The 27,996-nt window shown below is 32.8% G+C and overlaps 1 protein-coding gene and 2 long non-coding RNA genes across 3 annotated transcripts; all 3 read right to left on the bottom strand.

Annotated features, from left to right (window-relative positions):
* Positions 1-5,032: 5,032 nt before the first annotated feature.
* Positions 5,033-7,680, bottom strand: LOC108467120 (protein FAR1-RELATED SEQUENCE 1). Its single transcript, XM_017767643.2, has 3 exons — positions 7,450-7,680; positions 6,854-7,308; positions 5,033-5,421 (listed from the first exon to the last, which is right to left on the bottom strand). The coding sequence occupies exons 1-3, from the start codon at positions 7,490-7,492 to the stop codon at positions 5,218-5,220; spliced, it is 702 nt and encodes a 233-aa protein (XP_017623132.1). The 5' UTR covers positions 7,493-7,680; the 3' UTR covers positions 5,033-5,217.
* A 10,872-nt stretch (positions 7,681-18,552) lies between these two features.
* LOC128295582 (uncharacterized) lies at positions 18,553-23,805 on the bottom strand. Its single transcript, XR_008286111.1, has 2 exons — positions 23,741-23,805; positions 18,553-18,899 (listed from the first exon to the last, which is right to left on the bottom strand). It is a non-coding gene; the product is annotated as an uncharacterized LOC128295582 (long non-coding RNA).
* A 2,447-nt stretch (positions 23,806-26,252) lies between these two features.
* On the bottom strand, positions 26,253-27,731 carry LOC128295538 (uncharacterized). The gene is made up of 2 exons (XR_008286042.1): positions 27,614-27,731; positions 26,253-26,599 (listed from the first exon to the last, which is right to left on the bottom strand). It is a non-coding gene; the product is annotated as an uncharacterized LOC128295538 (long non-coding RNA).
* Positions 27,732-27,996: the final 265 nt, after the last annotated feature.

Consider the following 27,996-nt stretch of genomic DNA (forward strand, 5'->3'; position numbering starts at 1 on the left):
TTTATTTATAGCTTTAATCATTTTCCCTTTCTTGTATTGACATTTTCAACTTTAAGTTTGATACATTTTAGTTTCTTTTATGTTTAATCAATTAAATATTGTTCCTTTTATGTTCTTAGCTTTAGATTTCACTGTTAGATGCTTCCAATTATCTTTCTTGCAAGTTTTAAGGAGTAAAAATCCCAATTTTTATATTTTCCTTAGGGTTTATGTTCATGGTTGTTATAGTTTTTATTTTTATGTTTGTTTACTTAGCTTTTAACATGGATAAGTAAACTCCAAAAGGAGTTGGTTAATAAAGATATGGGTAAGTTGATTTTTAGCTAAGGGACCAAATTGTAATAAATTGGATTAATTGAATGAACCTAAAAAATTAGGATTGATGACCTTAGGGGAACATCTAGGCAAGTGAGACTGAGAGGAGATCTTACTAGACACCAATTCCTTAGTCCTAAGATAACCAATGAGATCGAGAGATAATCCGAATTGATTTGTCTAACTTGGTAAAATTGAGATTGAGAGGTAAAATGGAGCCATTTTGGGAGTTCAAGCAGTTTAGGACCTTATTTCAAAGATTAATGAACCACATCAAAGTTAACCAACACCCGATTGTTAGTTATTTGTGAATTTTTAGTACTTTTACAATCTTTACAATTTAGTCCTTAGGATAGTTAATTTAGATATTAGTGTTAAAATCTATGTTTATGCTTTGTCGTATTATAGCAATTAGTGAGTAGCTAACTAAACTCCTTTCTTACATGAAATTTTGAATAGAAATCACTAAATCGCCAACTCTTTTGGATTCAATCCTTAGAATACTCCGGTATTCCATTGTAACACTATAAATATTACAATTGACCTGTATGCTTGCAGTAAAACCGCACTTTAAAATTGTTCTATAAAATCGTTTGTTTTATATGCACGCGTGAATGCAATCACTAAAATTCTAAACATTAATGCTCTGTTGAGCAAGTTTTCTTTTCTCGAATAGCTTAACATCTGAAATTTATGTTTCCTTAATTTGCTAGATCAACACCAAGTTCACTTTCAATTCAACTAATAGGCTAGCATCGTTGCAAATGCTCAATTTAGCAAACATCAACCTTAATCTAAATAATGACTTACAACTCAAGGCATTAGCTACCACATTAGCTTTTTCGAGATGATAATCAATTACGCAATCGTAATCTTTCAAAAATTGTATCTAGTAAGGTTGTTTCAAATTTAACTCCTTTTAAGTAAGGAGGTATTTAAGACTTTTATTGTCAGTATAGATGTAGCATTTTTCATTATACAAGTAATGCCTCCAAATTTTAAAAGAAAATAACACATCGGCTGACTCCAAATCATGTGTCAAATAATTGTGTTCGCACGGCTTTACCTGTCGAGATACATATGCAATCATCTAGTCGTCTTGCATGAAAACACAACCTAAACCACTAAAAGAAGCATCACTAAATACTACAAATTCATTTCCCAATTCAGGTAGTTCAAAATCAATGTTTCCGTCGACATCGTTTTAAGTTTTTTAAAACTCTCCTAGCACTGGTCATTCTACACAAATGGCACATTATTTTGTAGGAGTTTCGTTATAGCAATGTTATTTTGGAGAATCCGCTTACAAATCTTCTATAATAACCAACTAAACCCAAGAAACTTCAAACTTTTATCACATTTCTCGGCGATTTCCATTACAAAATAGCTTTAATTTTCTTGAGATCTACGCGAACCTCCTTGACTGATATAACATGACCTAGAAATACAACCTTTGGCAACCAAATTCGCATTTACTAAGCTTCACGTATAGTTATTTATCCCGCAACACGTGTAATACAATTTTTAGATGCTTATCATGTTACTCCTCAAATTTTGAGTAGATTAGGATGTCATTGATAAAGACCACAACAAAATTATCCCAATATGGCTAAAAAAATATGGCTCATAAGATCCGTGAATGTTGTACCTCTCAATTGATCGAACAAATCATCAATTCACGATAATAGATATCTGTTCTTGATCATCAATTTATTCAATTTCGGTAATCGATACAAATTCGTAACAATATTATTTCTTTCTAAAAATAAAACTGGAGCTCACCAAGGCGATGTACTAGGGCGTAAAAAGCCTCAATCCAAAAGATCTTGCAGTTGAACTTTTAGTTCTTTGAGCTCTGTCAATGTCATAAAATAAAGAGTGATGGACACTAGAGCTCTACTAGGATAAACTTCAATTGCAAATTCTACCTCACGATTAAGAGGTAATCCTGGTAAATCTTTTAAGAACACATCCAGAAACTCGCATACTGCTCGAATCTTATCTAACTTGCATCTTCTAAAGTCGAGTTAATTACATAGGCTAGATACGCCTCACAGCCTTGATTCAAAAGCTTACTAGCTCGAACCGATGAAACAATATGAGTGGAATCACTCAATTTCATACCTTTAACCTCGACAATCTCAGCTTCATGACTCTAAATCAAGAACTTCTTCTTACGACAGTCTGAAATCACATTATACTTAGTTAACCAATCCATTCCAAGAATTAAATCATAATCAGTAAATGGCATAATCAATAGAGCAATCGAAAATGACTTATTTTGAATCTCTAATGGGCAATGTATACATACTCGGTTAACAATTACAGATTGACCTAAGGCGCTTGCACTAACTATCACTATGTTTGATGACTCAGATTTCAATTTTTTCGAATTTACAAAGCTAGAGTTAACTTATGAATGTGTAGAACCAGGGCCTATTAAACATGAATAAGTGCGGAATATAAAAGGAATATACCTACTACAACTTGGTAACATCACCTTCATCTCTGGTTCAAACCACATAGGCTCGAGTAGGAGCCCTATCTTCAGGCTGATGTGCTAACGAGTCAATTTATTTCCTTTAGTTAGCCCTCGTAACTAAACTACCATGAGGAGTACCTCGACCTCTAGATGCAAGAGCAAATCTCTGAGTAGGTATAGGTACATCACTTACATTTTTTAGGCCATCTCAAGCTAAATGCTTCAGGAATTTGCATAAAAAACATGCTCCCACCTTTTATCAGTATTCACTCTGATGTCTTTTACCACAATACTAGTAGTTCAAAACACTTTGTCTCGCACTGACCCTCAAATACTTGCAACAAATACATATGATTTCTTAAACCGACCTTTTTAAAATCTCTCATTCGATGGTGTGGATCTCCAAGATCCTCAAAATTCTTTAGCTCACTTTGGTAAAGGTTGGAAACTAATAGCTCTAGTTCTCTTTTCATATGCCCGAAAATCTTTTGTTTTCTTATCCAGGTCCATAGCTTGTTCCACCATCTTCAATCGCTTAGTGAGGTTAACAATTATTCTAAGTTTGTGAGATAAAAACTAAACCCGGATCTCATCCCTTAATCCTTGGAGGAAATGCTTGCAACTCTTTTCTTCAGTTAGCATATTTCATTGTTTCAATATCATAAAGTCCCATTTCCGATTTTCCAATTACAATTCACTGATGTAGTTCTTTTTGAACTCAGCTTGAAAGAATGTCCAGGTGACCTGATTTACTAGTACATGACGGGTTACAGTTAACCACCACTGATATGCCTCCTCTTTGAATATTGAAATAACGTAAACAACTCGTTTGAAAGCTAAGCATTGTAGCTGTTTTAGAACATGTTATGTTGACTCTAACCAGTTCTCAGCAGTAAAGGGATCAACACCTTTCAATTCTTTGAATTCAATTACTACATATTTTCGTAACTCTTTTATTGAAGCTCTATTGACTATAACTAATGGTGCAACTTGTGGAGTAGCTTTCACTACCCTTTGAAGCACATCTACTATAGTGCGAATCGAAGCAAATCTTCATCACCTTATCCCTTTTGTCAGGGGCTAGTAGCCATAGCTACTTATTGAGCACCAACTTGATTATTACCGTGTAATTCAATCCTATCTCGACTTTCTCCCTCAATAGAGTGATCTCTACTACTAATCTCATTATCAACAATGTTTCTTGATTCTTTAGACATTTTCAAGCTATAATCACAAACAACAAATAATTCAGCATTCAATTCTCAGCTCAGACTTGACTTAAATTTGGTATTTACCTCTAGACTGAATACATGGCTTGATTCAGTCCAAGAATCGACTAAAGCTATAGCTCTAATACTACTAAATGTAGCACCCCATACCGAACCTGATCGTCGGATCCGAATAAGTGATGTCACATTACGTTGCCGAAGCAACTCAGGCTATCTCATTATAAAATCATAAAATTTAAATCATAATTATCATTCAAACCAATTTAATCATCAATCATATTCGCAATTATTCGTTTGTAATGTCTAATTTTCAAATTCATCATTATACAAAGTTAAGAAAACTCAAATTTAGAGTTAGGAATTCAAATCCAAACTCAACTATCAAATCTCAATATTATATCTTGAGATAAGGTACTTCTTATCTAGGATAAAGACATCTATTAGAAAAAAGCATTACAAGAACATACACTCTTAAAAGAAAAACAAAGAAAAACTCTATAGGCAAGACAACAAAACATACTTTCACTTTAATTTTTCAAAATTCAATTTTAAAAATTTTCAATCTATCATATTTTCTTAACAATTTCTCATTTTCCTTTAATTTCTTGGAGCTTGATTTTAATTGTGTTTGAAGGGTTGTTATAATTATAATAAAATTAATGTTTTTTTAATTTAAACTTCTTATAAATTTTTACCATTTACTCTTTTTGATATAATACTTAAAACTACTCATAATCTCTCCTCAATTCTTAGATGGTAGTATAACACACTTCAGCACATTCAAACTCACGTCCTCCTACACTGGTAATAATATTAATATCAATCAAACTAAGACCCGTTCGACATAAAAATAATAATTTATAATGAAATAAAGGATTGAAAACTATTTTCCCTTTCTAATGAAGTTCTATGGTTTATTTAGCATTTTAAAAAAAAAAATCTATTTTCTTAGTCATGGAAAGAGTCAGAAAACAAAATGTACCCTTGCACGTGAGGCCAAAAGAACTTGCACAGAATTAGATTTAATAATAAATATAGCAAAATTTTAATAGTTCATCTTCTTCTAAGTATACGGTTGCTCACCTCAATCTAGATTATGTAAGAAAAACACCAGGAAAAAGAACAAAATAGATTACAAGCCATTCTTTTCGAGAGTGGAAAGTATGTAAAAATTTTTACAGTTTACTAGAACTATTGCCTCTTAAAATGTGCAACCGGATTCGACTCGATTTCCCTCACACTTTGAACAATATCATCAATGTTCCTTGATAGGTGATTAGAATGCTCTTCCATTTCTCTTAATACCATGTCAAGCTGCTCTTGAATTGCTGCAGAACGCTTTCGTTCCCGTTGTAACTCAGCCGTCAATTCTCGAATTTTTACATCTTTCTCATCCTATTGGGTTGTGTATGGAAGAGAGAGGAGAAACAAGAGTGGCATGGTTATTTTTCCACAATGGCAAAAAGAAACCAAACATTGAAACAACTTTAAAACAAGGAGATTACCATGACCATTTTCCAAGTCTGAAGTTCTAGCTTTTGTACATAAAGGGACAAAGATATTTGAAATGAATACATAGTAACTCAATCAGCAAAAGATTAGCATATCAATCAACTAATTAATCAGACTAATGAAAACAAGTTTTGCATGTTAAGACTCGGCCAGAGCAGTAGAAGCTGAATTTCCAGCTTCGTTTGATTTGAGGAACACATATCAGACATACAATTTTATGAACATACCAAGTGGCTTCAAGGTATGAGCAACAGCCCGAGGTCAGGTTTGGGTGAAAAAATATGGCAAACAACTGGAGGGGATCCAGTCTGAACTCTCAAGCAGGTGGTTCAACACTAGCATCTTACCCACTCAGCCCATTTGATTAAAGGAAGCTTACAGACTGCATGGGGTTGCAAAACTTCAGCCTGAATCTTAACTATAAGTCTCACTCGTGAGTTGTAACCAATCAAATATTAATTAATATAACAAAATTTTCAGAAACACAATTTCACCCATTATATATCAAGGGTTGTACCATACTTTTTAGTCACATAGCTACCAGTTTAAGGAATATCTAGCTTCACACATCTACCTCCATCGTTTAGTGCTTTGAAAAATCTTTCTTGTTCTGGACATTGCAACAATATCTTTAGATCGGTCATCAAAAGCTAGTTCTGTTGTTGAGATCATAATGAACTGTGAAACCACAGAAAACTTTTGCTTATGGAAATGAGCTCTGAACCATTCCCTGATCAATCTGCATCTTTGCTTTTATGAGCCTACCCATGAAGGAACTTTTCTCTATGCCAACTTCACTTGAACGCATGGTGACCCAATTTTGAAGGCCTAAGAACAACCAGAGTCGTAGTCTTCAAACTTTATAGAGACAGTGAAAGACCATTTACTAATGCTCCAAGGCTCAAATCAGGACTACGATTGAATATAGCTCATTCTTACTTGGAAGAATGCATACTTTCTCGTAACTGGTACTTAGTTGTTCTATTTGTAAGAACTAAGAAGTCATTGCCTGTTTGAATTCTTGTAACTTAAATTATCAAATATGAATTCTTGTACTAATTCTTTAAAGGCATGGGGTCATATTCAACCAACTTATGTAATTAATCTTTAAATACTTTTCGTCGATTCTAGAATTGAGCCATAAACTGTACTCGAGACTTTGCAAACCTTAAACTCCTCCAATAGACTGCAACACATTAGCACTCACCATATTACGGTTCAATTTCAGACTGCTATAAATTTATATAAATCAGTTAAATTCATTTAGAGAATCCACTTCTTATAAAGGCAAATCATAGGGAGGGAAAGAAATTACCGGCGTTTGCGACAAAAGCATGCTTCGGCGACCATTGACGGGAATAGGAACCAGCTGATGATTATGTTCCTTAACAAACCTGGTAACAATCCATTTCCCTGTCTTTTCTTTCTTTACCACAATCATGGCTTTACACCCTTCTCTGGTAATCGCTCTAGGCTTTCGATTTTCACTTCTACGAGGCCTTAGCTTCCGGAACCCTTCTTTGTTACAGACCAGTCGACGCCAAACCACTTTGCCGTCACGCATTGAGCGGCGAAACGCATCTACACGCATGATGAATCCCACACGAGTGGCGTAGGCGTCGTAGAACACTTTGGCTGCTTCTTCCGATTCGAATTCCTTCCCGACATACGGTTCCTCATCGGAAGTTCCTTCAACGGCAACAAACTCTTTTCCGTTTGAATTTTGTATTGGTTCAGCTTCGGGTTCTTCCATGGAAGCATTTACACCCACTGATAAAGTTGTTTTTTTTTTTTTAAAAAAAAAAGGAAATTATAAACTGTTAATCAAACTTCTTGATTTTCAGTTTTTATTAGGTTCATTAAATTTGAAATATATGTAATATATGTAAAGAAAAAAAAGGAAGGACTTACTAGATTGAAGATCCAAGTTGGAATCCAGTGAAGAGCAGGGCATGGCGTACTAGGAGGAGGAGAATTTTGGGTTTAAATTTATAAGCAGAGAGTTGTTAAGTGAGTGCAGAAACGATCAGCTTGGGTGCGGAGCGAGGGGATCGAGATGGAAGCTATCTATTCACAATAGATTTCCATATGTGCAGTTAGGGGTAGAGAAATAACCCACCAAATCCAAAGTAAAACCCAATCGAGAGCCATTTGGACAGTTTACAAAATATAATTTGAATTGAATTTTTATTTATTATATAATTAATTTTAAATTTTTATAGTATATAAAATAAATATTTTATATTTAAAATAGTAAAAGTAATTTTAAAATTTAAAAAAAATATTGTTTTTAGAAACATTTATAAATAAAATTTTGTTAAATAATATTAAAAGTTTATTTTATTAAAATAAATTTAAAAATTAAATCGAATTATAATAGTCAGTCCAAAAGATCTAAAATCCTAATTAAACCGGACCATATCACCTTATGTGTAATAAAATTCTGCCATATTTTAATATTGTTTTTATTTTATGGAAAATTATTTAGAGAGAATTTTGTGATAAATTATTTTCCTTAGAAAAAGTTTGGTAAATCAAAATATAAATTTTTTATGGCTTTAAAATTTTTATATAAAAATTAATTTTATAATTTTAAATTTATTAAACATATATATTCATATAATTTATTATTTTAATAAATTATTTAATATTAGATTTTTATTTTACAAACAAATTAACATTAATAATAATTTTAAATTTTAAATTGTATTTTTAAAATTTTATTGAAAATATTTGTATTATTACAATTTATAAATATTTAATAATAAATCCTTTATAGAATAAGATATAAATATTTTAGTAATATAAATATGAATATTTATTTAAATCATGCTTAGAAGTACTTATTATTATTAAGTTTATATAAAATATTAATTCATATAAAATAAATTTTGATTTTTAATATAATATTTTATAATAAATATAATTTATGTTTAATTTATTTATCTAAAAAATATTTAAAATTTATTCTTAAAAAGATTATCAAAGAATAAAAATATTTTTCGTAAAATCATCCTGGCAATAACCGTGTAGGTAAATCATAAATACAATTTCTAACATTAAAGTCAAATTAATGGCATTCACAATTTACCAATTTCATATCCATCAGGAGATATGAATCTTGTAGAAAAAAATAGAAGAGCTTGTTTTGATTAGCTTTTATGGATACATTGATTATAAAATTCAATTCCATTATATAATTTCTAAATTAGGTTCAAACCATTAAAATGTTTTAATTCACTCTTAACAATTTTAGTAACAGAAATACGTAACTTTAAAATTTTAAAGATATAATTAAAATATTTTGAAGTTTAAAGATCAATTTAGAATAAAAATAATAGTTTAGGAACTTATAGTATAATTTACTTAAATTTAAAAGAAATTATAAAATATCATATCGGTCCGAAATGATACAACACAAGCATGATTGTAAGAGTTAAATTTAGAAATTAATTATTCAATCTGTGCCATATAATTCGAATAGTTAAATTTGTTTCAAATCAATAAAATTGAAAAAAAGCATACTAAAACCAAAAAATTATTTTTATTTATGCTAAGGTTCATTTTTATGCTTTATTCTTTAATAAATATTTTTATCTTTTAAAATTTTATTTTTTTTGAATTATTATTAATTTATTCTTATTAAAAAATTTAGGGTCAATTATACAAATAGTCACCTAACTATGCCTGTGTTCTTGTTTTAGTCACTCAACTTTATAAATTTTCAATTTAGGTACTAAACTTTGTATTTGTTATTGTTTTAATCTCCCACCGTTAAATTGATAGCTGAAATAATAGTGTGACATTTTTTAACTGGTATAATAGCACATTTAGTCCTCAATACTTACATATTCTATCAATTTGATCCTAATTCTATATAATTCAATAATTAATCATTTACATTACAAATTCTATCAATCTGATCTTCAAACTTCCAAACCAAAACTTTTAATTTTTAAAATAGAGATATTCCTTGTCTATAAATTTGTAAAAGCCGAAAAAGAAAAGGAAAAAAACTTCTCCAATTCTACCTAATATGCTAATAAAAATTTGCTTTTGATTTAAGGATTATCATCACATGATAGTGAAAGTTTAATTTTTTTACATTTATATAATTATCTTTTTTATTTTACTTGTGAAAATATTAAACTCAAATAATAATATTTAATTTAATATCATAATCAGTAACACCTCTTAACCCCAAACCGTTACTGGAACGAGGTTATGAGGCATTACTAGGACATATCGGACAACTTGTAATAATTTACAATTAATATAACTTTTATGGTATAATATAATAATTAAGTCCCTATCTTGAACTCTCAAGTTCAAACACGTATTAAAAGTAGAACGGGACTTGTTCGAGTATTCCAAAATTTTTTTATAAAAATTTGCAAGATTCGCTTATTTTTACCTAAACCTCCTGCAAATTCAAACCAAAACAACCAACACCAATATTTCACATTCATATAACTATTATTTATATCATTAACAAAATTTTAACTTAATAACTATCATAGCATCATTTAAAAATTGATTAAAACTTCATTCATTTAACAACTTAATGTTCATGTATCAAAATATCATGTACTTTCCTTACTATTTCATTTAACCATCTAAATTTTATAAATCATCCTTCACTACCCAAAGTAATATACATATTCAAGTGACTAAACAACACCTATGTACATGCCACTTTTATCCAAAAGAAAAATATACATCACCAAATTTGTGTTGAGTCGGGATTGTTTTGGATCTTGAGCGAGACACTTGACTTCTACTAACTCAAGCACGGAAACAACCGTGACGTTGAGTATGGATATACTCATGGTATTACTATAAATCGAGTCATATCAACAACAAAAAACATAAATATTAAAATACCTAACAATTAATGTCATATGTACTAATTCATAAATCAATGTATTTTCTCAAACTTAAATTTATATCACTTATGAATATACATTTCATACTTTTCTTTTATTATCACAATTCCAATTTCAATTGTAATTCTTCTCATTTCAATGCCTCAAATTCACATTTCAATTTTTCACCCTATTAACGTAACTTCGGACTTTGGCGATACACGGATCCAACCAAACACACCAATATGGCACCCAGTGCCTCATCGGATAGTTCAAGTAATAATTGACACCCAGTGTCTCATCGCCAAGTCAAGTAAAGTTGGTACCCAGACCTCATCGAATCTATCCGAAGAAATATAGTGACACCCAGTGTCTCATCGACTCGAGGTCAAGTATCCTGAACACTTCCAATCCTATGGCATGCCAACTATATCCGACTCAGCCCGACTAGTTAATAGGGTATTCAATTCACTTTCTCAATCCTATATCACTTTCAATTCACAATTCAAATCACCAATCATTTTTCAATCAATACACTTTTCAAATAATTACATATTCCATAATTCACTTATTCAATTCAATTTGATTCAATTTGCATCACTTTCATTTTCACTCAATATTCATATCAATTTCACATACTTACCTCAAGTCTTACTTACCATACATAACAATAAAAAAAATTCAGCAATCAATAATAATTAAAATTCAAATTATAGTAATACACACCGTAATTCTCCCGTTTTAGTCCTCGATGACTTTCTCCTTTCCTTTCGATGCTGATGCTTCAGGTTCTTTGTTGGCTACGAAAATAATAATTTATAATCATCAATACAACATGATTCAATTTAATTCATGGGCCTAAACATGCAAATTTAACCATTTTAATGTATATATATAATTTCACCATTAAGCTGTCTACTTGAGTCATTATTACTAAATTATTTATATCTTGAGCTACGAAACTCCAAATTAATATCCGTAAATTTTCCTTAAAACTAGACTCATATATCTTCTAACCATAAAATTTCCAGAATTTTTGGTCTAGTCATTTAGTACAGTTTATTCGTTAAATACTCCCCTGTTATTTCATTTGACAGTTCTGACCTCTCTCTACTAAAAATAAATTATCTTATTGTACAGAACTCGAACAAGGTTCTTGTTTATTTATTTTGAAACTAGATTCATTAAGGAGTTCACATATATAAATTACACTCCATAATAATTTTTGTACAATTTTAATGATTTTCCAAATTTAAAACAGGGCATCTCGAAATCACCCGAACCAGTCTTACAAAATTTCAAATATCTCTTGATTCATCAATTCATTGCTTACACTATTTATACTATAAGAAACTAGACTCAATAAGTTTTAATTACATATTTTTTCATCCTCTAGTTCAATTTATACAATTTTTAGTGAATTTTCAAAGTCAGACCATTGCTACTTTCCAAAACTGTTTTGATGTAAAATGTTAATAACCAAATTTATAACACCAATTCACACCTTATTCCTATTCAAATTTCATTTAAACTCAAATTTAACTATTAAATTTTCAACATATTTTCTTAATTCCGAATTTTCCTCAATTTAGTCCCTAAAACACAAAACTTATAGTTTACTTTGCAATTCAATCCTTATTTCATTTCTAACTTGAATTCCTATCAATTTAACCCTAATTCATCTTTTTATTCAACATGAACAATATTTAGAAATCTAATAACTTTCAAAATATCAACTTAATTTCATCAAAACTTTGTTCTAAAGCTTTTAAAACATCAAAATTAAGAGAAAAGGACTAAATTTAGCTTACCAAATAAGTTTGAAGCTTCAAAATCTCAATTTTCCCTTTTCTTTTCTTTCCTTTTCTTCCCTGTTTTCGAATGCTCTCTGTTTCTTATTCTTCTTTGTTTCTTTTTATTCTTTTTCTTCATTTGTTTTATATACATATATATATAATATTATTTAATAATAATAGTTAATAATAATTTATAATTTATAATTCAATAATAATCTAGAGAAATCTTTAGATTTTTTTCTTTGTTTGCCGCCTCAACTATACTAAATGGTCTATTTTCCATTTTGGTCCTCTTCATTTTCTTTTAATCTACAATTTAACTTTCATCCTTTATTCAATTTAATCCTTTTTACTAATTACTCTAAATTAAGCTAAATTTACTTAATTAAAACCTAATTCTAGACTCATAAATATTTTTTTAATAATTATTTTCGAACTTATTTCACTAAGACGGAGGCCCGATAACACACTTTTCTGGTGCCCACGGATTTTGGGTCGTTACATTTCCTCCCCCCTTAAAAAAATTTCGTCCTCGAAATTTTACCTGAAAATAAGTGAGGATACTGCGATCTCATAGTTTCCTCTGGCTCCCACGTTGCTTCTTCTACACTATGGCTTCTCCACAGTACTTTTACCAGAGGGACTCGTTTGTTTCTTAATTCTTTCACTTCTCGAGCTAGTATTTGAACTGGTTCCTCTTCATATGACAGATCTGGTCTAATATCAATGTTTTCAGTAGAGATAATATGAGATGGATCCGATCGATACCTTCGTAACATGGAAACATGAAAAACATCATGAATTTGTTGTAATTCCGGAGGTAAAGCTAATCGGTAAGCAATCGTCCAACTCTCTATAACTTCATATGGTCCGATAAACCGAGGACTTAACTTTCCTTTTCGGCCAAATCTTAATACTTTTTTCCAAGGAGAAACTTTGAGAAACACTTTATCTCCAACTGAATATTCAATGTCCCGACGTTTCAGATCAGCATAAGATTTTTGTCTGTCAAAAGCTGCTTTTAATCTCTGTTGAATCTTCTCATTGTTTCTTACGTTTCACGAATCAATTCCGGCCCAATTATTTTTCTTTCATTCAACTCCGTCCAACATACTGGTGATCTACATCTTCGACCATATAACGCTTCATACGGAGCCATCTGAATACTAGATTGGAAACTATTATTATAGACAAACTCAGCTAGTGGCAAATATCGCCCCAACCCGCTTCAAAATCGATAATACAAGCTCGAAGCATATCTTCTAGTACCTGAATTACCCGTTCGGATTGTCCATCAGTTTGGGGATGAAAAGCTGTACTGAAACTAAGTTTAGTACCCAACGACTCATGTAACTGTCTCCAAAATCTCGATGTGAACCGGGGAACTCGATCTGAAATTATTGATATCGAATGCCATGGAGTCTAACAATTTCTCGAACATACACGTCGCAAGTTTCGCAATGACCAATCACCCTGATTGCTATAAAATGTCTTGACTTGGTAAGTCTATCAACTATCACCCAAATAGCATTCTTTTGCTTGTCGACAACGGTAATCCCGTAATAAAATCCATTGTAATGCGATCCCATTTCCATTCGGGAATATTAATAGGTGAAGCAATCCAAGAGGAACTCGATGTTCGCCTTTACTCGTTGGCAAGTCAAACATTTACTTACAAATTCTACTATGTCTCTTTTCATCCTCGCCACCAAGATAATTCTCTTAAATCTCGATACATTTTCGTGCCTCCGGTGCATAGCAAATGAACTATCATGAGCTTCCGTAGAATCAACTCTTTAAGCTCGAAGTATTTGGAATACAAACCGATTTGAAACCTCTAGCATCCACAATCATCAATACTAAAATTTTCTCTTTGTGCCATTCTGCACCATCTCTTTTCTTCAATAATTTGTCATCTTCCAACTGAGCTGATCTAATCTGATCAAATATTACCGGTTTTACTCTCAATTCGGCCAAAAGACTCTCATCCTCACTGATACTAAGCCGTGCAAACATTGCTCTTAATTCAATTCTGACTTTTCGCTTAATGCATCACTACAACATTAGCTTTTCCGGATGATAGTCTATAACACAATCATAATCTTTCAGAAGCTCGATCCAACGCCTTTGTCTCAAATTTAATTCCTTCTGAGAAAGAAGATACTTCAAACTCTTATGATCAGTATAGATGTAGTATTTTTCACCATAAAGATAATGTCTCCAAATCTTCAATGCAAAAATCACAGCTGCTAACTCAAGATCATGAGTGGGATAATTCCTTTCATGTGGTTTCAATTGACGAGATGCATAGGCTATTACCTTCCCATCCTGCATCAATACACAACCCAAACCACTCAAAGAAGCATCACTATACACTACAAAATCTTTACCCGATTCGCAATGTCAAAGCGGTGCCTCGGTTAACATTCGCTTCAATGTTTCAAAACTTTTCGATAATCGATCATCCCAAAAAAGGAACATTCTTTCGCAATAGTTTAGTCATTGGTAGTGCTATCTTCGAGAATCCATTTACAAACCTCCTGTAATACCCAGCTAAACCAAGAAAAGCTGCGTACCTCGATACATTCTTTGGCGTCTTCCATGAATAATTGCTTCGATCTTTTAGGATCAACTCGGATTCCATCTGCAGATACTACATGTCCCGAAATACCACTTCGATAACGAACTCGCATTCTTGAGCTTTCCATATAATTGTTTTCCTCGTAAAATTTGTAGAACTATTCAAGATGCTTGATCATGTTCGTCTCGTCTTCGAATATACCAATATATCATCAATGAAAACCACTACAAACCGATCTAAGTACAATTTGGAAAATGCGGTTCATCGATCCATGAAAGCGGTGGGGCATTGGTCAATCCAAATGGCATTACCAAAAATTCATAATGGCCATAACGAGTACGGAAAGCGCTTTTAGACACATCACTTTCCTTTACCTTGGTGATAATACCCGGATCTCAAATCAATTTTTGAAAATCTGAAGCTCCTTGTGATCAAACAAATCATCTATACGAGGCAACGGATACGGTTCTTGATCGTCACTTTATTCAACTGTCGATAATCAATGCATAATCGCATAGAACCATCTTTCTTTTAACAAACAACACCGGAGCTCCCTGTGGTGAAATGCTTGGTCTAATAAATCCACGATTTAGTAAATCTTGTAATTGCACCTTCAACTCTTTCAACTCAAGGCGACATTCGATACGGAGGTATAGAAATTGGTGTTGTACCTGGATACACCTCAATAGCAAATTCAACCTCTCTGTCAGGTGGTAAGCCCGGTAATTCTTCCGAATACATCTGGGAACTCACGTCTGATCCTAATTTGACCTGCACCGACTCCCAACCGAATCAGAATTAATAACATATACCAAGTATGCTGGACAACCCTGCTGTAGTAATTTATTAGCCTTCATCGCTGAAATAATGCGTGTCGAACCACTGGTACAGATGCCATTCACTTCAATTCTATCCCCATTTTCTGTCTGAATACTGAACCTCTTTTTATAGCAATCCAAAACTACCCCATGTTCATATAGCCAGTCCATACCCAAAATGATATCAAAATCACCAAAAGGCATGATCAACAAGTCCACAAGAAACATTTTATCATGTATTATTAACGGCACCTCCGACAATACTCTATCTACTAACACCGTTTGTCCCAAAGGGCTAGACACTTCTATAGAAACTTTAGACATTTCATATTCTAATTTCCCGATTCGACTAGTTTTGAATTTATATAAGAGTGTGACGAACCGGATCAATTAAAGCATAAATAGGCTCGAATACAATAGAAATATACCGTAACAACATCATGTGCATCGCCTTCTTCTCGTTTTCGACCACATAAGCTCTAGCTGGTACTGCTTCAGATCACGAGTAGCAATATCATCGCTTCTTCTACCAAGCACCTCCTCCGAAGTGAATTACCTCTACGACCTCTCGCCTCTAGCAAGAGATATCGATCTTTGTGACGATACAGGTGCAAGACTATCGGTATTCTGGACGGTCTCGATAAAATGGTGCGTAGAACCACATCCAAGCAACCTCTAGTTACTTTCCAACATTCTCCTCGTGTTTCTTTCCGCAGTGCTCACGATGCTGGAATTTCTACACCTCGAGATGGACCTCTCACATCGCTAGTAGTTCTTGTCATCTGTTTACCTCTGCTTCTACCACCTCTCTCGAACTAAAACTAGATTTCAGTCACTTCTTGATTCTTTGAATCTCTTGGTAATGGATTAGAACTAGTAGTTCCCATACGCTTCCCGGTGATTTACCAATTTCGATTTTTATCCAGCCCAAGACTTGTTCTATCATTTTGCTCGCTCGACCGGATCAACAAGTTCAAGAATTCGAGACTTACCAATTGAATCTTGATTTCATCTCGTAGTCCCCAGAGAAATCGTTTACAACTATCAGCCTCGGTTGGAACATATTCTAAAGCATACCGCTCAATCTAGAGAACTCTCGCTCATAATCCAATACCGACATATTCCCTGTTTCAACACTAAAACTCTTGCTTTTCTCTTCGATGTACAGTTCCCCAATATACTTCTTTCGAAATTTTTTTGAAACAAGTCCCAAGTTACCGATCATCCGGCAAATGTCTAACCACGATTCCCACCGAGATACGCTTCTCCTTGTAATGTTGATATTGCACATATCGACTCTCTCTGGGGTGCAGTCTAATTGTTGCAAAACTCTTTTGTTGTTTCTATCCAATTTTCAAGAACGGATGGATCAGCTCCTTTTAATCCTCGAAATTCGTGGCACCATATTTTCGTACCTCTTTAATCGGGCTGTCGACAAGAGGTATAGATGTAGTAGCGGTATAGCTCTCACTATATCTTGTAATGCATCGCCTATATCTCTTAACACTTGTGAGGTATTTATTTCTCTCCTACGTTAGGAGATTGATTATTTAACTGATTCACACTAGGTGTAGCAGATTGATTTCTTCTAATTCTCGACTTCCAAAGTATACATTTCCTGTTCAACATTATCCATTATTTCATCTGACATTTTATCTATAAAACAAAATCAAATAAATACATTAGCATCCAAAAATCCCGACTCAATTTCGACTCGGCAGTGGCATGTACTTCTAAACTCACTTCCGAGCCCAATTTAGCCCGAGAATCGGCTAAACCTGATAGCTCTGATACCAACAATTGTAACACCTCTTAACCCCAAACCGTTACCGGAACGAGGTTATGAGGCATTACCGGACATATCAGACAACTTGCGAATAATTTACAATTAATATAACTTTTATGGTATAATATAATAATTAAGTCCCTATCTTGAACTCTCGAAGTTCAAACACGTATTAAAAGTAGAACGGGACTTGTTCGAGTATTCCAAAATTTTTTTTTTATAAAAATTTCTGCAGCATTTCTGCTTATTTTTACCTAAACCTCCTGCAAATTCAAACCAAAACAACCAACACCAATATTTCACATTCATATAACTATTATTTATATCATTAACAAAATTTTAACTTAATAACTATCATAGCATCATTTAAAAATTGATTAAAAACTTCATTCATTTAACAACTTAATGTTCATGTATCAAAATATCATGTACTTTCCTTACTATTTCATTTAACCATCTAAATTTTATAAATCATCCTTCACTACCCAAAGTAATATACATATTCAAGTGACTAAACAACACCTATGTACATGCCACTTTTATCCAAAAGAAAATATACATCACCAAATTTGTGTTGAGTCGGGATTGTTTTGGATGTTGAGCCGAGACACTTGACTTCTACTAACTCGCTGACGGAAACAACGTGCACGCTGAGTATGGATATACTCAATGGTATTACTATAAATCGAGTCATATCAACAACAAGTAAAAACATAAATATTAAAATACCTAACAATTAATGTCATATGTACTAATTCATAAATCAATGTATTTTCTCAAACTTAAATTTATATCACTTATGAATATACATTTCATACTTTTCTTTTATTATCACAATTCCAATTTCAATTCGTAATTCTTCTCATTTCAATGCCTCAAATTCACATTTCAATTTTTCACCCTATTAACGTAACTTCGGACTTTGGCGATATACGGATCCAACCAAACACACCAATATGGCACCCAAGTGCCTCATCGGATAGTTCAAGTAATAATTGACACCCAGTGTCTCATCGGCCAAGCCGAAGTAAAGTTGGTACCCAGTACCTCATCGAATCTATCCGAAGAAATATAGTGACACCCAGTGTCTCATCGACTCGAGGTCGAAGTATCCCTGAACACTTCCAATCCTATGGCATGCCAACTATATCCGACTCAGCCCGACTAGTTAATAGGGTATTCAATTCACTTTCTCAATCCTATATCACTTTCAATTCACAATTCAAATCACCAATCATTTTTCAATCAATACACTTTTCAAATAATTACATATTCCATAATTCACTTATTCAATTCAATTTGATTCAATTTGCATCACTTTCATTTTCACTCAATATTCATATCAATTTCACATACTTACCTCAAGTCTTACTTACCATACATAACAATAAAAAATTCAGCAATCAATAATAATTAAAATTCAAATTATAGTAATACACACCGTAATTCTCCCGTTTTAGTCCTCGATGACTTTCTCCTTTCCTTTCGATGCTGATGCTTCAGGTTCTTTGTTGGCTACGAAAATAATAATTTATAATCATCAATACAACATGATTCAATTTAATTCATGGGCCTAAACATGCAAATTTAACCATTTTAATGTATATATATAATTTCACCATTAAGCTGTCTACTTGAGTCATTATTACTAAATTATTTATATCTTGAGCTACGAAACTCCAAATTAATATCCGTAAATTTTCCTTAAAACTAGACTCATATATCTTCTAACCATAAAATTTCCAGAATTTTTGGTCTAGTCATTTAGTACAGTTTATTCGTTAAATACTCCCCTGTTATTTCATTTGACAGTTCTGACCTCTCTCTACTAAAAATAAATTATCTTATTGTACAGAACTCGAACAAGGTTCTTGTTTATTTATTTTGAAACTAGATTCATTAAGGAGTTCACATATATAAATTACACTCCATAATAATTTTTGTACAATTTTTAATGATTTTCCAAATTTAAAACAGGGCATCTCGAAATCACCCCGAACCAGTCTTACAAAATTTCAAATATCTCTTGATTCATCAATTCATTGCTTACACTATTTATACTATAAGAAACTAGACTCAATAAGTTTTAATTACATATTTTTTTCATCCTCTAGTTCAATTTATACAATTTTTAGTGAATTTTCAAAGTCAGACCATTGCTACTTTCCAAAACTGTTTTGATGTAAAATGTTAATAACCAAATTTATAACACCAATTCACACCTTATTCCTATTCAAATTTCATTTAAACTCAAATTTAACTATTAAATTTTCAACATATTTTCTTAATTCCGAATTTTCCTCAATTTAGTCCCTAAAACACAAAACTTATAGTTTACTTTGCAATTCAATCCTTATTTCATTTCTAACTTGAATTCCTATCAATTTAACCCCTAATTCATCTTTTTATTCAACATGAACAATATTTAGAAATCTAATAACTTTCAAAATATCAACTTAATTTCATCAAAACTTTGTTCTAAAGCTTTTAAAACATCAAAATTAAGAGAAAAGGACTAAATTTAGCTTACCAAATAAGTTTGAAGCTTCAAAATCTCAATTTTCCTTTTTCTTTTCTTTCCTTTTCTTCCCCTGTTTTTGAATGCTCTCTGTTTCTTATTCTTCTTTGTTTCTTTTTATCTTTTTCTTCATTTGTTTTATATACATATATATATAATATTATTTAATAATAATAGTTAATAATAATTTATAATTTATAATTCAATAATAATCTAGAGAAATCTTTAGATTTTTTCTTTGTTTGTCGCCTCAACTATACTAAATGGTCTATTTTCCATTTTGGTCCTCTTCATTTTCTTTTAATCTACAATTTAACTTTCATCCTTTATTCAATTTAATCCTTTTACTAATTACTCTAAATTAAGCTAAATTTACTTAATTAAAACCTAATTCTAGACTCATAAATATTTTTTAATAATTATTTTCGAACTTATTTCACTAAGACGGAGGCCGATAACACACTTTTTCGGTGCCCACGGATTTTGGGTCGTTACATTTCCTCCCCTTAAAAAATTTCGTCCTCGAAATTTTACCGAAAATAAGTGAGGATCTGCGATCTCATAGTTTCCTCTGGCTCCCACGTTGCTTCTTCTACACTATGGCTTCTCCACGATTACTTTTACCGGAGGACTCGTTTGTTTCTTAATTCTTTCACTTCTCGAGCTAGTATTTGAACCGGTTCCTCTTCATATGATGATCTGGTCTAATATCAATGTTTTCGAGAGAGATAATATGAGATGGATCCGATCGATACCTTCGTAACATGGAAACATGAAAACATCATGAATTTGTTGTAATTAGGAGGTAAAGCTAATCGGTAAGCAATCGGTCCAACTCTCTATAACTTCATATGGTCCGATAAACCGAGGACTTAACTTTCCTTTTCGGCCAAATCTTAATACTTTTTTCCAAGGAGAAACTTTGAGAAACACTTTATCTCCAACTGAATATTCAATGTCCCGACGTTTCAGATCAGCATAAGATTTTTGTCTGTCAAAAGCTGCTTTTAATCTCTGTTGAATCTTCTCGACTGTTTCTTCTGTTTCACGAATCAATTCCGGCCCAATTATTTTTCTTTCATTCAACTCCGTCCAACATACTGGTGATCTACATCTTCGACCATATAACGCTTCATACGGAGCCATCTGAATACTAGATTGGAAACTATTATTATAGACAAACTCAGCTAGTGGCAAATATCGCTCCCAACCTGCTTCAAAATCGATAATACAAGCTCGAAGCATATCTTCTAGTACCTGAATTACCCGTTCGGACTGTCCATCAGTTTGGGGATGAAAAGCTGTACTGAAACTAAGTTTAGTACCCAACGACTCATGTAACTGTCTCCAAAATCTCGATGTGAACCGGGGAACTCGATCTGAAATTATTGATATCGGAATGCCATGGAGTCTAACAATTTCTCGAACATACACGTCTGCAAGTTTCTGCAATGACCAATCAGTCCTGATTGCTATAAAATGTGCTGACTTGGTAAGTCTATCAACTATCACCCAAATAGCATTCTTTTTGCTTGCTGACAACGGTAATCCCGTAATAAAATCCATTGTAATGCGATCCCATTTCCATTCAGGAATATTAATAGGCTGAAGCAATCCAGTAGGAACCTGATGTTCTGCCTTTACTCGTTGGCAAGTCAAACATTTACTTACAAATTCTACTATGTCTCTTTTCATCCCTGGCCACCAGTATAATTCTCTTAAATCTCGATACATTTTCGTGCCTCCGGGGTGCATAGCAAATGAACTATCATGAGCTTCCCGTAGAATCAACTCTTTAAGCTCAGAAGTATTTGGAATACAAATCCGATTTCGAAACCTCTAGCATCCACAATCATCAATACTAAAATTTTCTGCTGTGCCATTCTGTACCATCTCTCTTTTCTTCAATAATTTGTCATCTTCCAACTGAGCTGATCTAATCTGATCAAATATTACCGGTTTTACTCTCAATTCGCCAAAAGACTCTCATCCTCATCGATACTAAGCCGCAAACATTGCTCTTAATTCAATTACGACTTTTTCGCTTAATGCATCGCCTACAACATTAGCTTTTCCGGATGATAGTCTATAACACAATCATAATCTTTCAGAAGCTCGATCCAACGCCTTTGTCTCAAATTTAATTCCTTCTGAGAAAGAAGATACTTCAAACTCTTATGATCAGTATAGATGTAGTATTTTTCACCATAAAGATAATGTCTCCAAATCTTCAATGCAAAAATCACAGCTGCTAACTCAAGATCATGAGTGGGATAATTCCTTTCATGTGGTTTCAATTGACGAGATGCATAGGCTATTACCTTCCCATCCTGCATCAATACACAACCCAAACCACTCAAAGAAGCATCACTATACACTACAAAATCTTTACCCGATTCTGGCAATGTCAAAACTGGTGCCTCGGTTAACATTCGCTTCAATGTTTCAAAACTTTTCGACATCGATCATCCCAAAAAAGGAACATTCTTACGCAATAGTTTAGTCATTGGTAGTGCTATCTTCGAGAATCCATTTACAAACCTCCTGTAATACCCACTAAACCAAGAAAAGCTGCGTACCTCCGATACATTCTTTGGCGTCTTCCATGAATAATTGCTTCGATCTTTTTAGGATCAACTCGGATTCCATCTGCAGATACTACATGTCCCAGAAATACCACTTCTGATAACCAGAACTCGCATTTACTGAGCTTTCCATATAGCTGTTTTCCTCGTAAAATTTGTAGAACTATTCAAGATGCTTGATCATGTTCTCTCGTCTTGAATATACCAATATATCATCAATGAAAACCACTACAAACCGATCTAAGTACGGCTGGAAAATGCGGTTCATCGATCCATGAAAGCAATGGGGCATTGGTCAATCCAAATGGCATTACCAAAAATTCATAATGGCTATAACGAGTACGGAAAGCGTTTTAGACACATCACTTTCCTTTACCTTGGTGATAATACCGGATCTCAAATCAATTTTTGAAAATATGAAGCTCCTTAAGTCGATCAAACAAATCATCTATACGAGGCAACGGATACCGGTTCTTGATCGTCACTTTATTCAACTGTCGATAATCAATGCATAATCGCATAGAACCATCTTTCTTTTTAACAAACAACACCGGAGCTCCCTGTGGTGAAATGCTTGGTCTAATAAATCCACGATTTAGTAAATCTTGTAATCGCACCTTCAACTCTTTCAACTCGAGCAGGCGACATTCGATACGGAGGTATAGAAATTGGTGTTGTACCGGATACACCTCAATAGCAAATTCAACCTCTCGTCGGTGGTAAGCCGGTAATTCTTCCGGGAATACATCTGGGAACTCACGTCTGATCCTAATTTGACTGCACCGACTCCCAACCGAATCGAATTAATAACATATACCAAGTATCTTTGGACAACCTATTTGTAGTAATTTATTAGCCTTCATCGCTGAAATAATGCGTGTCGAACCACCGATGCAGATGCCATTCACTTCAATTCTATCCCCATTTTACGTCGAATCTTGAACCTCTTTTATAGCAATCCAAAACTACCCCATGTTCATATAGCCAGTCCATACCCAAAATGATATCAAAATCACCAAAAGGCATGATCAACAAGTCCACAAGAAACATTTTATCATGTATTATTAACGGGCACCTCCGACATACTCTATCTACTAACACCGTTTGTCCCAAAGGGCTAGACACTTCTATAGAAACTTTAGACATTTCATATTCTAATTTCCCCGATTCGACTAGTTTTGAATTTATATAAGAGTGTGACGAACCCGGATCAATTAAAGCATAAATAGGCTCAGAATACAATAGAAATATACCTGTAACAACATCATGTGCATCGCCTTCTTCTCGTTTTCTGACCACATAAGCTCTAGCTGGTACTCTGGCTTCAGATGGCGAGTAGCAATATCACTGCTTCTTCTACCAGCACCTCCTCCGAAGTGAATTACCTCTACGACCCTCCGCCTCTAGCAGAGATATCGATCTTTGTGACGATACAGTGCAAAGACTATCGGTATTCTGGACGGTCTCGATAAAATGGTCTGTAGAACCACATCTGAAGCAACCTCTAGTTACTTTCCAACATTCTCCTCTGTGTTTCTTTCCGCAGTGCTCACAGTCTGGAATTTCTACACCTCGAGATGGACCTCTCACACTGCTAGTAGTTACTGTCATCTGTTTACCTCTGCTTCTACCACCTCGTCTCGAACTAAAACTAGATTTCCAGTCACTTCTTGATTCTTTGAATCTCTTGGTAATGGATTAGAACTAGTAGTTCCCATACGTTTCCCAGTGATTTACCAATTTCGATTTTTATCCGGCCCAAGACTTGTTCTATCATTTTGCTCGCTCGACCGGATCAACAAGTTCAAGAATTCGAGACTTACCAATTGAATCTTGATTTCATCTCGTAGTCCCCGAGAAATCGTTTACAACTATCAGCCTCGGTTGGAACATATTCTAAAGCATACCGCTCAATCTAGAGAACTCTCGCTCATAATCCAATCTTGACATATTCCCTGTTTCAACACTAAAACTCTTGCTTTTCTCTTGATGTACAGTTCCCCAATATACTTCTTCGAAATTCTTTTTGAAACAAGTCCCAAGTTACCGATCATCCAAGCAAATGTCTAACCACGATTCCCACCGAGATACGCTTCTCCTTGTAATGTTGATATTGCACATATCGACTCTCTCTGGGTGCAATCTAATTGTTGCAAAACTCTTTTGTTGTTTCTATCCAATTTTCAGAACGGATGGATCAGCTCCTTTTAATCCTCGAAATTCCGTGGCACCATATTTTCGTACCTCTTTAATCGGGGCCTGTCCCGAAAGAGGTATAGATGTAGTAGCGGTATAGCTCTCACTATATCTTGTAATGCATCACTATATCTCTTAACACTTGTGAGGTATTTATTTCTCTCCCTACGTTAGGAGATTGATTATTTAACGGATTCACACTAGGTGTAGCAGATTCAGTTTCTTCTAATTCTCGACTTCCAGTATACATTTCCTGTTCAACATTATCCATTATTTCATCTGACATTTTATCTATAAAACAAAATCAAATAAATACATTAGCATCCAAAAATCCCGACTCAATTTCGACTCGGCAGTGGCATGTACTTCTAAACTCACTTCCGAGCCCAATTTAGCCCGAGAATCGGCTAAACCTGATAGCTCTGATACCAACAATTGTAACACCTCTTAACCCCAAACCGTTACCGGAACGAGGTTATGAGGCATTACCGGACATATCGGACAACTTTGAATAATTTACAATTAATATAACTTTTATGGTATAATATAATAATTAAGTCCCTATCTTGAACTCTCAAGTTCAAACACGATTAAAAGTAGAACGGGACTTGTTCGAGTATTCCAAAATTTTTTTTATAAAAATTTCTGCACATTTCGCTTATTTTTACCTAAACCTCCGCAAATTCAAACCAAAACAACCAACACCAATATTTCACATTCATATAACTATTATTTATATCATTAACAAAATTTTAACTTAATAACTATCATAGCATCATTTAAAATTGATTAAAAACTTCATTCATTTAACAACTTAATGTTCATGTATCAAAATATCATGTACTTTCCTTACTATTTCATTTAACCATCTAAATTTTATAAATCATCCTTCACTACCCAAAGTAATATACATATTCAAGTGACTAAACAACACCTATGTACATGCCACTTTTATCCAAAAGAAAATATACATCACCAAATTTGTGTTGAGTCGGGATTGTTTTGGATCTTGAGCGAGACACTTGACTTCTACTAACTGCATGACGAAACAACCGACTACTGAGTATGGATATACTCATGGTATTACTATAAATCGAGTCATATCAACAACAGTAAAAACATAAATATTAAAATACCTAACAATTAATGTCATATGTACTAATTCATAAATCAATGTATTTTCTCAAACTTAAATTTATATCACTTATGAATATACATTTCATACTTTTCTTTTATTATCACAATTCCAATTTCAATTGTAATTCTTCTCATTTCAATGCCTCAAATTCACATTTCAATTTTTCACCCTATTAACGTAACTTCGGACTTTGGCGGATACGGATCCAACCAAACACACCAATATGGCACCCAGTGCCTCATCGGATAGTTCAAGTAATAATTGACACCCAGTGTCTCATCGGCCAAGTCAAGTAAAGTTGGTACCAGACCTCATCGAATCTATCCGAAGAAATATAGTGACACCCAGTGTCTCATCGACTCGAGGTCGAAGTATCCCTGAACACTTCCAATCCTATGGCATGCCAACTATATCCGACTCAGCCCGACTAGTTAATAGGGTATTCAATTCACTTTCTCAATCCTATATCACTTTCAATTCACAATTCAAATCACCAATCATTTTTCAATCAATACACTTTTCAAATAATTACATATTCCATAATTCACTTATTCAATTCAATTTGATTCAATTTGCATCACTTTCATTTTCACTCAATATTCATATCAATTTCACATACTTACCTCAAGTCTTACTTACCATACATAACAATAAAAAATTCAGCAATCAATAATAATTAAAATTCAAATTATAGTAATACACACCGTAATTCTCCCGTTTTAGTCCTCGATGACTTTCTCCTTTCCTTTCGATGCTGATGCTTCAGGTTCTTTGTTGGCTACGAAAATAATAATTTATAATCATCAATACAACATGATTCAATTTAATTCATGGGCCTAAACATGCAAATTTAACCATTTTTAATGTATATATATAATTTCACCATTAAGCTGTCTACTTGAGTCATTATTACTAAATTATTTATATCTTGAGCTACGAAACTCCAAATTAATATCCGTAAATTTTCCTTAAAACTAGACTCATATATCTTCTAACCATAAAATTTCCAGAATTTTTGGTCTAGTCATTTAGTACAGTTTATTCGTTAAATACTCCCCTGTTATTTCATTTGACAGTTCTGACCTCTCTCTACTAAAAATAAATTATCTTATTGTACAGAACTCGAACAAGGTTCTTGTTTATTTATTTTGAAACTAGATTCATTAAGGAGTTCACATATATAAATTACACTCCATAATAATTTTTGTACAATTTTAATGATTTTCCAAATTTAAAACAGGGCATCTCGAAATCACCCGAACCAGTCTTACAAAATTTCAAATATCTCTTGATTCATCAATTCATTGCTTACACTATTTATACTATAAGAAACTAGACTCAATAAGTTTTAATTACATATTTTTTTCATCCTCTAGTTCAATTTATACAATTTTTAGTGAATTTTCAAAGTCAGACCATTGCTACTTTCCAAAACTGTTTTGATGTAAAATGTTAATAACCAAATTTATAACACCAATTCACACCTTATTCCTATTCAAATTTCATTTAAACTCAAATTTAACTATTAAATTTTCAACATATTTTCTTAATTCCGAATTTTCCTCAATTTAGTCCCTAAAACACAAAACTTATAGTTTACTTTGCAATTCAATCCTTATTTCATTTCTAACTTGAATTCCTATCAATTTAACCCCTAATTCATCTTTTTATTCAACATGAACAATATTTAGAAATCTAATAACTTTCAAAATATCAACTTAATTTCATCAAAACTTTGTTCTAAAGCTTTTAAAACATCAAAATTAAGAGAAAAGGACTAAATTTAGCTTACCAAATAAGTTTGAAGCTTCAAAATCTCAATTTTCCCTTTTTCTTTTCTTTCCCTTTTCTTCCCCTGTTTTTCGAATGCTCTCTGTTTCTTATTCTTCTTTGTTTCTTTTTATTCTTTTCTTCATTTGTTTTATATACATATATATATAATATTATTTAATAATAATAGTTAATAATAATTTATAATTTATAATTCAATAATAATCTAGAGAAATCTTTAGATTTTTTCTTTGTTTGCCGCCTCAACTATACTAAATGGTCTATTTTCCATTTTGGTCCTCTTCATTTTCTTTTAATCTACAATTTAACTTTCATCCTTTATTCAATTTAATCCTTTTTACTAATTACTCTAAATTAAGCTAAATTTACTTAATTAAAACCTAA

The sequence above is a fragment of the Gossypium arboreum genome, chromosome 7 (assembly GCF_025698485.1).
Source record: "Gossypium arboreum isolate Shixiya-1 chromosome 7, ASM2569848v2, whole genome shotgun sequence".
Lineage (NCBI taxonomy): Eukaryota > Viridiplantae > Streptophyta > Magnoliopsida > Malvales > Malvaceae > Gossypium > Gossypium arboreum.

Excerpts from the sequence above, each read along its gene's own strand:
- LOC108467120 (XM_017767643.2), bottom strand. The coding sequence starts at position 7,492 with ATGCCCTGCTCTTCACTGGATTCCAACTTGGATCTTCAATCTA. Across the intron at positions 7,309-7,449 it reads CAACTTGGATCTTCAATCTA|TGGGTGTAAATGCTTCCATG; the intron begins GTAAGTCCTTCC and ends CAACTTTATCAG. Across the intron at positions 5,422-6,853 it reads TGCTTTTGTCGCAAACGCCG|GATGAGAAAGATGTAAAAAT; the intron begins GTAATTTCTTTC and ends ACAACCCAATAG.